This window comes from Panthera uncia (genome assembly GCF_023721935.1).
Source record: "Panthera uncia isolate 11264 chromosome B2 unlocalized genomic scaffold, Puncia_PCG_1.0 HiC_scaffold_24, whole genome shotgun sequence".
Lineage (NCBI taxonomy): Eukaryota > Metazoa > Chordata > Mammalia > Carnivora > Felidae > Panthera > Panthera uncia.
Genome location: NW_026057580.1, coordinates 68145875 through 68158286, shown reverse-complemented (window position 1 = coordinate 68158286; position 12412 = coordinate 68145875). Strand labels below are relative to the sequence as shown.

At 40.0% G+C, this 12412-nt stretch overlaps 1 protein-coding gene across 6 annotated transcripts in view; it reads right to left on the bottom strand.

The window, feature by feature from the left end:
• FIG4 (FIG4 phosphoinositide 5-phosphatase) overlaps positions 1-12412 on the bottom strand; it is a 131951-nt gene that overhangs the window by 80609 nt on the left and 38930 nt on the right. For all 6 annotated transcript variants that reach the window (XM_049654157.1, XM_049654156.1, XM_049654153.1 and 3 more), the window contains 5 exons: positions 9791-9919; positions 7386-7486; positions 5734-5896; positions 5200-5297; positions 933-1066 (listed from right to left, as the gene is read on the bottom strand). In XM_049654157.1, coding sequence (XP_049510114.1) covers positions 933-1066; positions 5200-5297; positions 5734-5896; positions 7386-7486; positions 9791-9919 — 625 coding nt within the window. The remainder of the gene's footprint in view (positions 1-932; positions 1067-5199; positions 5298-5733; positions 5897-7385; positions 7487-9790; positions 9920-12412) is intronic.

Below are 12412 nucleotides of genomic sequence, written 5' to 3'. Positions count from 1 at the left end.
TGTGAGCAGAATACAATGCACAGTGCGGGTGGCAGGGGAAGAAAACACTGGAAAATAAATATAAATGGTGCCAACCTGTAATCAGTCTTAGACTCTAGGAAAATGTGTGCATATGTTTGTGTGTGTATGTGTGTGTGTGTGTGCATGGGTATCTAACTACACAAAATGAGTTAGAAAAAAGTACAATGAGTTAAAGTACAAAACAATACGGTAACATTAAAAAAATGAACAACACCTCAGAATAAACTTAGTGTTAATATGAACACCTAGTAAATGAGTAAAAGGACAACATAAGGTTAAGGAAAGAAAGTTCCTTGGATGACCAGAGTTTTGAGTCAGGTCCTTGACAGGTAAAGGAGAGGTAGGAATGCACCCCAGGGAGGTGGGGGTCAAACCACAGAAGAAAAGGCTCAGGAATGGGACCCTGGCTGCCACCCTGGGCGCTGGGCATGCAGTTTCATCTTCTAGGAAGAGAACAGCCCGGGTATAAAGAAAAAGTTACTACATTCTGGAATGGGGCTTTCACACTACACTAAGAGTTAATTGCCTATGAACAGTCAGGAGTCACTACAGGTTCATCCACAAGCCAGATCTGCCAAAAGTGGTATCTGAGAAGGTGACCAAATGGGGACAAGATGAAACAGGGCACAGTGAAACTAATGGCTGTAAGGGAAAGCGTGGAGCAGAGATGTCCTGAAGTGACTAGTTACTTAAAAGAGAATGTGCAGGTGGTATCGGTGGTGGGCAAAGAAAAGAGTTTGGTCAATTAATTTAAGCACTCAAATTATACATCAGCACCAAAACAGCCCCTCAGTGGGTTCATGAAGGAAATTAAAAGAGAACATTCACTTTACCATAGAGAGCAGCTTCCGGCTACTTTATGTCACAAGAAAAGGAAAATATCAGAACCAAACATATGGACATCTACTCACCTCTTGGTGTACTTGGCCATATCCCAAGGAATATAAATAATGGTGTGCTCAGGAGGCAAAAACTGGTTGAGGTACGTCACAGCAGCTACAAGTTCTTCACTCAGAATTCTCTCATGCTTTCTTTTCTCTCGTTCCTTTATCAAAAATGAAACATTTTCAGGGTTCTAGTTACCTTAAGTCAGAGGAAGAGACTTTCAACATTTTTACTTTTCAGCTAAGGCAAGAAGCCTAAGTCTTAAATATACTGGGGAAAAAAGCCTAAAATAAAAATAATATAAATTCAAAGAAATAAATACTTCATTGAATTAAAGTCAACAGATAATTAGCTTCAAAAATTCAAGGAGATGAGATTTTTTTTTAATAACCTCCTGCAGCTCCAAGATGCTCGGTTCACCCTCCCAGGCCTCGTCTCCACCCTCCACACCCCACTCTGTCAGAAAAGAACTCCCCAAGGACCAGAAGAACGAAACCCTGAACTCCAGCCCGCTAAGGACAAGACAGATATCCACTAGGTCTGGATGCATAATCTCTAAACTGGCTGAGAGTGTTTTGCAGCCTACATGTGTTTCTAAATTTGACTCTTAAACACCCTGTGAGGTAGCCAAGCGAGGCACTTTCTCCCCTTTCAACACTGTGGTTGAACTGAAGTTGAGAGGTGTTCATGGACCAAATCTTACCTTCTGCCTCCCTGCCTGCTGTACCTCCTTACATATTACATGCCTCTCATTTAAGAGACATTAATGCAGGGGTGCCTGGGTGGCTCAGTCGGTTAAGCATCCGACTTCAGCTCAGGTCGTGATCTCAGGGTTCATGGGTTCGAGCCCCACGTCAGGCTCTGTGCTGACAGCTCAGAGCCTGGAGCCTGCTTCAGATGCTGTGTCTCCCTCTCTCTCTCTCTCTGTTCCTCTCCCACTTGCTCTCTATCTCTGTCTCTCTCTCTCTCTTAAAAAATAAACATTAAAAAATTTTTTTTTAAAAAAGGAGAGAGGCTAGTGTGTTCCAGTACAGCTCTGTGGCTGGAATGCTGGCTCAGCTGCCTGCTAGCCACATAGCCTTGGGCAAGGTTCTCACCTTTCCAGGGCCTCTATTTCTTCATCTATAAAATGGGGTAACAATAGTATCTCCCTTACAGCGATGATGTGAGGTTTAAAAGAGATAAAACACAGTAATCTCTTATCAGAGTAACTGTCATGTGAGAACTATGAATAACAATCAGCCATTTTTATTGTTATCCTGATCAGGACTTCACTTAGAAACAAAGAAAAACAATTCAGTGACAGTGACACCAACATGGTGTCGAGGCACTATCGCTGGCATCAAAATGGGTCTCTGCGGTTTTCAGTCACGGTATTAGTTATTAATTGTCATGAATGTAATTAGATAGCCACTGTGGAAACAAAAAGGGTATCTCTTCTGCACAGCTGAATAAGTCAAATGGAGGAATTAGAAAAGAGTTGATTAAGAACAGTGTTAAATCAGTTTAGGATGAACATGTATTTAGCTGTTTACATCCGAGAAAATTAAATTATGTATCTGGAATTTTTCTCAGAAGCACTTTGAATCAACTAGGGAAACAAAACCTTTTTGAAATTTTTTGATCAAATCTGACATTTTATGAGAGGGAGAGAAAAGGTTATTTAATCAACCTTAGATCATCTCCATGTAAAAAGAATCTGCTTTATGCCTTGTCTGTCCATCGCGGATTAGTGGTAGTGGGTTTAGTCAACCTCCTTTGGGTCGCAGAGTCCTATTACAACCAGATGAAAACGTCACAAATGTAAGTGATTTTAAGTATCACTTCAAGAAGTCAGAGACTCCCCCACTGCCTGTCACCCACGGCCCCCAGACTAAACACGTTCAGTGCTTGATTCCAGGTTGACTTCCTATTGATTCCTCAGTAGTGGTACTGACCGTGCATGGATTGCTACAAAATGTCAACCAGCACCTCAAACTTCCACAACTAGGGAAGGTGGGGTAGGGGTGGGATTACAACACAGGGTAAAAAAGAAAAGAAATCAAGAAAAGCATTTCATTTTAGTGACTTCATACAGAGGCAGAATAAAGAGTGAACATCCTGGGGTGCGGCTGACTGGGTGGCTGACTCTTGATTTCAGCTCAGGTCATGATCTCATGGGTTCGTGGGATCGAACCCCACATCGGGCTCTGTGCTGACAGTGCAGAGCCTGCTTGGGATTCTCTCTCCCCCTCTCTCTCTCTGCCCCTCCCCTGCGCACACGCTCTTTTTCTCTCTCTAAATAAATAAATAAACTTTAAAAAAAAGTGAATATCCTTCAGTATCATTCAATACACACAAATGCATTCTTTGACTCTAATCACAAATTAGTACTTTTTCCAAATGAACTGAATAAACATCTTTTAACGTATGAATAAAATAACTAACAGCAAAAACAACAAAAAACTTTTTTCTATTCCACAAAATAGCGACTTAATCTCCAAACTATTTTCTACTTATCTCTAATTATTGTCAGGATTTTTAGGACAATGGAATGATGAACGAGTACAATTTTTTAAGTCCCCTGATTAACCTTTAAATATTAACAAATATATTTTGCTAATAAATGTACATTTGAGAAACCTGGGTAAGCACACTTTACAATCACATGTATCAGATGTTATTTTTGAATCTGCGTATTTAATACAGAATTACTTCAAACATCATAGACTGAATGTCCATTTAGCCATAGCTTCTAACCATATTGTACGGACTTTGTATACCATGAAGAAGAGCCAGCGTTCCCTATTTTGGTGAATGGCATCACCATCCATCCACCTGAGTAACCAGAAGCCCAGGGATCAAACCTGACATCTCCCTCTCCCTCATCTCAAATCTAGCCCATCACCGAGTCTACTGCTTCCATACACTTCTCCTCAGCTCTACCATACCACCCTGGTTTAAACCAGGGTCACCCCTTTTCTGGATAACTAGAATAACCTCCTATGTGGCCTTCCAACATATTCTTTAACCTTGTGCCAATCTACATGTTCTCTTTGTTGAGGTCAGGATGACCTTTTCAAAATATACATCAGACCACAATCCTCGCAATCATGCAAAACCTTCAATGGTTTTCCATTACACTCCCAGGATAAAGACCACACTCATCAACACACCCTACAATGCTCTGCATGGTCTGGCCAGAACTATCTCTTCAGCCTCGTCTCACAACAGGCTCTCTGGTCCTCATCAGCAAGGCCCCTGCCATAAGGCCTTCCCTTCCTCAAAGGTACCATATCCGACCCAGGGCCGTGGTACCTGCTGTTCTGAGTTGAATATTACTCCCTCTCTTCTTGGCCTAGTTAATGCCTCTTCCTTCAGTCTGTGCTGACTCATCATCTCCTTGGGGGAAACTTCTCTCCCATTATAAGCTCTCATAGCACCGTTTAGCCTGTCTCGGTACCTCTGCATTACTTCACCATCTCCTCCATTAGACTATTAGCTCTGTGAAGGCAGGAATTGTTTCTGTGACTGCCTTGGCACAAAGGAAACCTTCAAGAATACTTGTTAAATAATGAACTAAATGGACACAGGATTCCTTGGTGTTGATTAAATTAACATTTCTTAATCAACCTCTCAGAATAACCTCAGACACTACTAAGTTGTTGGCCACTGCTGTGACCATAACAAAACCCTTGCTCTTCATGCTTTCGGTGTCTTCGTGGCTGTGGACTGAGATTCTTTCAATGCAACAGATATAGATACAATTTATTACCTGCTCTCCCTGCTCTCCATCCTAGGCTAATGACCTGAGTGCCTACTTATATACACGAGGTATGTTGCCCAGACGCCTCTCACAAGGAAGCACAGAACTGTAAGGCCATGCCACCACTTTGTCCACCTGGTCCTTGAACCACAGTAGTACCCCAATTTCCGAATCTAGCCTTTAGACCCTACTACTACATATTAGCTTTCCTAAGAGATCTCTGGATTGTCTAGGGAATGGGGTGTATCAAGACTAGGCTGTGACTGTGTGATCTCCATGCTTCCTTCTCCAATCTGTCCTGGAAACTCAGAAGACGGGCAGACAGCACCACCCTCTTCCCTTGAAGACATACTGCTGATTCTCCCAGTTACCCAGGGAAGAGGCCACACAGAATCTAAGGCCAAAGGACAATGCCTTCGACAATCAGACACAGTGCTCTGTCACAACACAGAAAGTCTATAAAGCAAGCTTGTTAAACCCCTTTGTGCCAAGGAAAGATTTTTCTGGTGTGACTGAATTTCCTAAGCAAACAGATGAGCACACCATACCTTCACTAAATTCAAGATGATGATGGGGGAGCCAAACCTTTGAAGCATCTGGTCAAAGTGAAGGGCAGCCACGTGTGCAAACGGATCTGCCTGATCCACTGAGGGGGATAAAAAGGATGAATAAATAAATACCAAAATAAAAATTATAAAGCAAGAATAAAGACGCATAGGGCTTGGTTTGTTTTTTAATGTTTAAAAAATGCAATACAACTAGTAGTTTCAATTAATTAATTCAATTAATCTAGTAGTTTCACTTCCCAAATTCCTCTTGAGCTTATCAGACACTCCTTCTACACGTATTTATTGAATTTGACTGATTCTTACATTTCTGAAGTAAAATACAATTTACTAGCAGTCAAAATTAAAGAAAACTTATAAAGTTATTGAATAAAAATAACAGATGTCCTTCTTCTAAATTATCTACCTTCCAGTAGCAAAACTTGGTCAAAATCTAAGAATTTATGAGATTTCTGTTCATCATCTCTAAATGTGGGTTAAAAAAAGGGTTACTATTAAAAAGATTGTTCCACGTACACGTAATAGGTGGTTTAGGCATCATAGTTGAAATGTCCTGAGACCAGTATAAAGGCACTGATCCTCTAACTTGTACATAAGAAGAATAACTTCCTGCAGTAAAAGACATCACAGAAGCATCACAGAGTATTTGTTCAGTCTCCACTTCATTTGCAACATCGCCCTGGAAAGAAAGGTGGCATTTAAAGATATTTTATGTTCTCAGAATTTTTTAATGGAACAAATTTCCAAGTATATAATGAAATTATAATTCCCATTTTAGAACATTTTAAAGAGGTAAATGTTGATCAATATTCAATGTGCACATTAGAAAAGGAAAGCCATTAAAATGCAACAACAAAAAAGGCAATTAAAAATAGCCGAGAATAGATTAGGAAAAAATCAAATTAAATAGCTAATAATACAAGTAGCAGACAGAGAACAGCCTGAGTGATATAAATGGCAGAGAGGGACAGAAAAGGAAAACAATTACATGAAATTATACTGGAGGTCAGCAAGACCAGCAGAATATAAAACTTTAGTTCTGAAGACCGGGGAGGAATGAAAGGGACAAAACAGTGAGATTCAAATAATGCCTGATGGAAAGAAGCAAAAAAAAAAAAAAAAAAAAAAAAAGTTCTTGAGTTCGCTTTACTTGTAAAAGTATATAAGGATATGACGAAGAATAATTTTCATGTCTGTTTGATTATCCTTAAAATATTCAAAAGTAACATAGCAAAATTCCAATTTTTCTTAGAGCACCAGTTATAAATATTTTCATTGTGTTGATATAATTTTAAGAACAATGTTGCTATTTTTGCCCTGGATTAAAGCCCAGTGTCTCACTCAATCTGTCTACTCAAACACACATCTGCATAAGACTCAAGCTGTCTACTGCAAATGGAGATGAAACACTCAGAGGGGATTACATGACTGATGGCAGGACGGAATTTCTGTTGTGGTTATTTTCCAGGGGTGAGCTGAATAAGGAGCCTCCCTTGAGCCAACCTAAAGCAGAGGGAGTGGAATTAAGGGTTTCCATGCCTTGCTCTACTTTGTCTTCTCATCAGGGAGGCATTTCCGGGGCACCTGGGTGGCTCAGTTAGTTAAGTGCGGACTTCAGCTCAGGTCATGATCTCCCAATTCGTGGGCTCGGGCCCCACACCCGGCTCTGTGCTGACAGCTCAGAGCTTGGAGCCTGCCTCGGATAATGTGTCTCCCTCTGTCTCTGCTCCTCCCCCACTCATGCTCTGTGTGTCTTTCTCTCAAAAATGAATAAACATTAAAAAATATTTTTTAAAAAGATGCATTTCCAGCAAGTGCTCCCCTCCACTTATTCCTCAGATGGAGGAGCTTTGCTATTTTAGTCTTTACACTAAATATGCACTACATTTTGTCATATATTACTGAAATGGCTCATTGTCCACAACGTTAGACTTGTCACAACTCCCCAAGGCATTGCATAACTTGCTCTAAGATAGCTGATTTTCCAGAACATCTGTATATATTAGTCATATTTCCCAAGTTTCAGACACTCTGGGGAATTAATTATTCTCTTGATCATGTCTCAAACTAACAAATGCCATCTTCTAGAATTCCACTTTGCTTCCTCTGAAAGCAAAGCAGATGTGAAAGGTGAAAATGTCAGCAGCACTGTTGCTTCTCCATCTTACCTCACAGTTTGCGCCTCTCTTGAGAAAGCGGGTCCCGGCAAACTTACTGGATCTTCTAGCTATTAGAGTGACATAGACTGGTCGTCCATAGATCAACAGCTCTTAGAAATCGAGTTAAAGCTGTCAGAGCATTCACACCGAACGGTCACACCAAACCAAGAGAATCATTATACCTTCAATATGCACTTAAACATACCTTGTCCAGAAGGTTAAACAAAACCAAAAAGCTCCACCCAAGAATGGAATAGCATTGGGTCTAACGGTTCCTCCAAGTTATGCAGGTATTAAAGCAAAAACAGGCCTACCTAAGGAGTGGTTTCCATGAATTCTAGAGGAAACGGTAATCAGGTATAGGGTTAGTGGCCAAGGGAAGACCTGGTCTCACCTTACAGCCAGCTAAAGGATGTCAACAGGTACAACTAATCCTTCCTTAGTCTTCAGAGATCATATACTTCTCAAAGAGAGCATATCTCACTTAACAGGGGGTTTAAACTATGAAGCAATATATGATACTTAGGGGATGGATAAGTTTAATACAGTAAATGCTTAATGCTATAAATGCTACCCAAATTTGTCACCTAACTGCAAAAACTAAACACTGTGAACTGTTTAACCTCTATACAGCTTCTGTCACCTTATTTAACTTTCTGAGCCTCAGTTCCATCTTCTGTAAAGTGGTGTGAGTACTAACAAAGTAACTAACTTTATTAGATGGTTGGGAGGACTAGGCTAGGTAATGTGTGTAAACCAGTGCCTGTCCTATGGCAAATGCTGAATAGATAGCAATTCCTTTTATTATAAAGACTTCCAAAATTTATTACATGCTTGATAACGAGGAAACTAGATTCATCATCTAAACTAATGGGCTTTAAAATTATAATCCATGGTGCTATTCCTTATTCTAAAAACATAAACATTTTTACTGTGCTTAATATATGCCTGGCCCTGAGTTAGCTCTTGGCAATACAAAAGTTTGGAACTACCTTTTAGAAAATGCCTTTAGAAACTGTGGCACATTCCTTTTTGCGCTCTTGGTGGTGAAAACCTTGTGTTCTTTCCAGGTAGATTTCACTTTGGGAAACAGAGAAAGTAATTTGGAGCCAAATCTCATTATTCAGTGAATACACCAAGCAGATACTACTACTCACTGCTTGAAAATGATTATAAAGTAATGATCTCAAGTGTCGCACATAAATCTCACTCATTCCCATTTCAAACCTCCTCTATGTCCTCAGCTAGCCTCCCTTCTTCCCTCATTTGCCATCAAGAAGGCACCACCGGCTGCCTTTAAGGCTAACCTCTCTAGATATACCCCTGGATCCCACTCCTCCCGAATGCTCTGGTGCAAGAAGGAATATTAATTAATTACATTTACCCACTGAATGGTCTCAAAACAAAAAGTCCTTTAAAGTTTTCACTCTAGGTCTTAAAAAAAAACCAAGGCACAAGAATGTCAACCAGAAAATAAGCTAAGTGTACAAATGCCCTACATGATATCGAAAAGGGACAGGAAAAACCTAAATACCACTCCTAGAAAGTATACACTGCCTTTCTAAACCTCGTAGCATGACAGCACTTTCTTGAAAGGCTTCAACCATAGCTAGAAATTAAGTAAAAGGAAAAAAAATATTTGTAACATTGAACTCGAAATCACCTTAACCCAAGGTTCAACCTACTTCTACTTAATCTGTTATGTCCCTTCCCAATCCAGGCTTTTAGGACATTATGCCTGAACCACTGCAATGTCTTCCTAACTCATGTCCCTGTTCTAGTCTCATTTTTCTTCATCCAGCTTGAAAACAGATGTCAACTCAACCCTCCTAAGTACTCCTATCTACATTACCCTCTTGAAAAAACTTTCCAAAATTCAGGTACCAAACCCAAAATGCTTACTTAGTCTGACCAGCAAAGCAGTCTGGTGACCGGCAATCTGACTCCCCACTACCCACGACATTGTACCTCCCAGGGATTTTACATGCAGAATGAAACTACTCCCATGACTTTCTCTACCCCTATGCTCATGATGCTTCCCCCCCACCTGTGTGCTCACTCCTTGCTTGCTGCTAAGGTCTGACTTTTGTTTAGAGCCCAGGCCAAGCCTGCCCCATCCTCCCCACCTGTCAGTGATTCTGCTCCTCCTCTCAAATAAGAATGATACTTACTGCCTATATCCCTTACTGTGCATGCAGCATTTTCTTCCCTGTTGTTTATCCTTTTGTGTACAAAATAGACCTGTTCAAATGGATTGCATTCCTCTGTATTTCCACTACCCGGTATCATGGGCAAGTTTTCCTGCTGGGTGCATAGAATGGTAAATATAATCTTATAATTCATATATGGTTTCCTACAGACTGACACAGCGTAAGTTTAATAATATATATCTTAGTTTTTTTGAAAAAGGATACTTGACTGTCCACAGAACCCATGAATAATATACAACAGCCAGTCACGATGCACAGTATTCTTAATTATATCCAGAAGTTCACCGTTCCACACATACTTCATATAAGGCTCACTGGAGATCCCAAATACTCCTGAAAAATAAAACTTGGTATCAGAAAGATAAGGAAATGGGTCAACGCTCCACTCATTTTTGAGTTCTTAAGTTTTTAACTTCAAAATAAAATGCCTGGTTAATAGCACTGCCATTTTCAGTGGATATAATTCACGTCATCACTCAGAACAGCACAGAACTGTGCTGATCCTGTATAAAGTAAAAGAATAAACACATTTTTCTGATTTCTAAACACATTTTCCTAGCTTTTAACCTAGGAGAAAGGAAAACAATAGGGAAATTAAGGACACATGTACAAATACATGACTAAGGCCAAGAGACAGCACTTAAGCTGGCTGGAAGCATTGCTCTGGGGTCAGGCAGCCGGGGTCCAAATACTGGCTCTGCCTCTCATCAGCAGGATGACAGGTGTGACGAAGAGCGTTACTTACTATCTCAATGCCTCTGCTTCCTCAATCGTACCTGTGTCATGTGGTTGTTGTAAAGATGAAATAAGTTGGAAATACACATAAAGTGCTTTGAACCAGACTGGTGCCTTACTGATACTTCCATAAGTGATATAGCTATTATCACATCAGGTTTTTTCTTTGTGAAGAAATTAATTTCATCAAACATGATTTCAGCATATCCAGATACATTTATTAAACACCAACAAGTTTTATGAAACTTACATAAAGTACAGCATAAGAAATAAGTATAGTTAAAAGATAATGGCTTAAAAGACTAAAAAGTTCTGGGTAGCAGGCTATTTTCCTTCTCAAAACATGGTATGTTAAGAGTGTTTATATACTACGACAAATACACTTGGTTTGATTCATAAAAACTAAATCTTCTCTGCCCTTTCAATGCTTTACGCAAAGCATGAATAGTACACACATGAACTAGAGTCCAGTCTTTGCCACCTACCAGACTCTGTGACCTCTGGTGAGTTGCTTAAACATTTCTGAACTGTGAAATGATGATACTACTACTCACCTCAGAGATATGTTCAGATTAAATTAACATACCCAAAGTAACTAATACACTGCCTGACAGAGTAGAGACTTTTTAAAAAATGTATTATTGTTTTTGTTTTCTACCTACCCCATACCTTCTACCCTTACTCTCTGTTTCCTATCAGCTTCCCCCTCTGTGGTAAGAGAATAGTGTACCCACCAAAAGATGTGTATGTCCTAATCACCAGAACATGTGAATATGTTATGTTACATGACAAGGAGAAATTGAAATTCAGATGGCATTCAGGTTGTTAATTAGATGACTCTGAGATGGGGAGATTATTTTGGATTATCTAGGTGAGCCCAATGTGATCACAGGGTCATGGTAAGGAAAAGAGGAAAGCAAGAATGTGAATGTCAGAGTGACGTAACGTAGGAAAAAAACCTCACTGGCCATTGTTGGCTTTGAACACGGAAGGGACCCCAAACCAAGGAATGTGGGCAGCCTCTAGAACACGGAAATGGCAAGAAAATGGATTTTCTCCAGGGTGTCAAAAAAGGAACGCAACCCTGCCAACACCCTAATTTTAGTCCACTGATACCTATTTGGAACTTCTGACTTCTGTAACATAGTACATTTGTATAGTTTCAAGCCACTAAGTTTGTGGTAATTTGTTATAGCAGCTATGAAAACCTAATACACAATGTTATTCATATCTGCCAAGTAGAACTGCTCTAGAGAGAGTAAAAAAATTAAGTGGCTTTTAGAGGCTTAATTAGGATTCCAGAACAAATATTCAAATTCATATTTAGGATGACAGTGCAAATTTAGTAATACTTTAGCTTTTCTATTACGAAGCTTGGTATTTAGAAGAAATGATACAAACAAATATTCAGGCACACATTGCCTTATCCTCCACCTGTGTCTGGCAGTATAGGTTACAATTTGGGAGTCTGAACCAGGGCAAATTTATGTGGTCTGGATGTTCTGAGGTACGTGGGGTGTACTGAGTTTGGCCTCAGTATAAGAGAGTCAATCTAATAGGTTAATAATAGTCAAGGGCAATGCCAGGGATGATATCCAGTTTAAGTAACGCTCTAAGTCTACTTAGAGTGAACAAGAACCTTTGGCAAAATGTTAATAGGGCACAGCCTCTTCTTGAGTGTCCTGCAAGGACAAACTTTCTGCAACTTTAGATTACATTCTACCTCTCCACCCACATCTTCATCACCATTATTTAAGTTGCACAGAGCAAGGTGACCAAGACACCATTGACTTACTATGTCTCCATAGTAAATCCAATTCAGCTAAACTACTTTAAGCCTGAAACGATTCCTTCACAATATTCACTTTAGCTGTGCCCCTGGCTTTAGAGTTCTAGACCAACCCAAAAATCCAGGGATAAAGGTACCAATTCTGTTGTGTGACCAGTTGGTCTAGGATTTCCAGGGTGACCCTAGACTAGTCACATGTGGTCCTGCAGTGATCCTCCAGTGGCCCTGACATAAAAAGGCCTGTCTTGATACCATATGATTTCACTCTTATGTGGATCCTGAGAAACTTAACAGAAACCCAT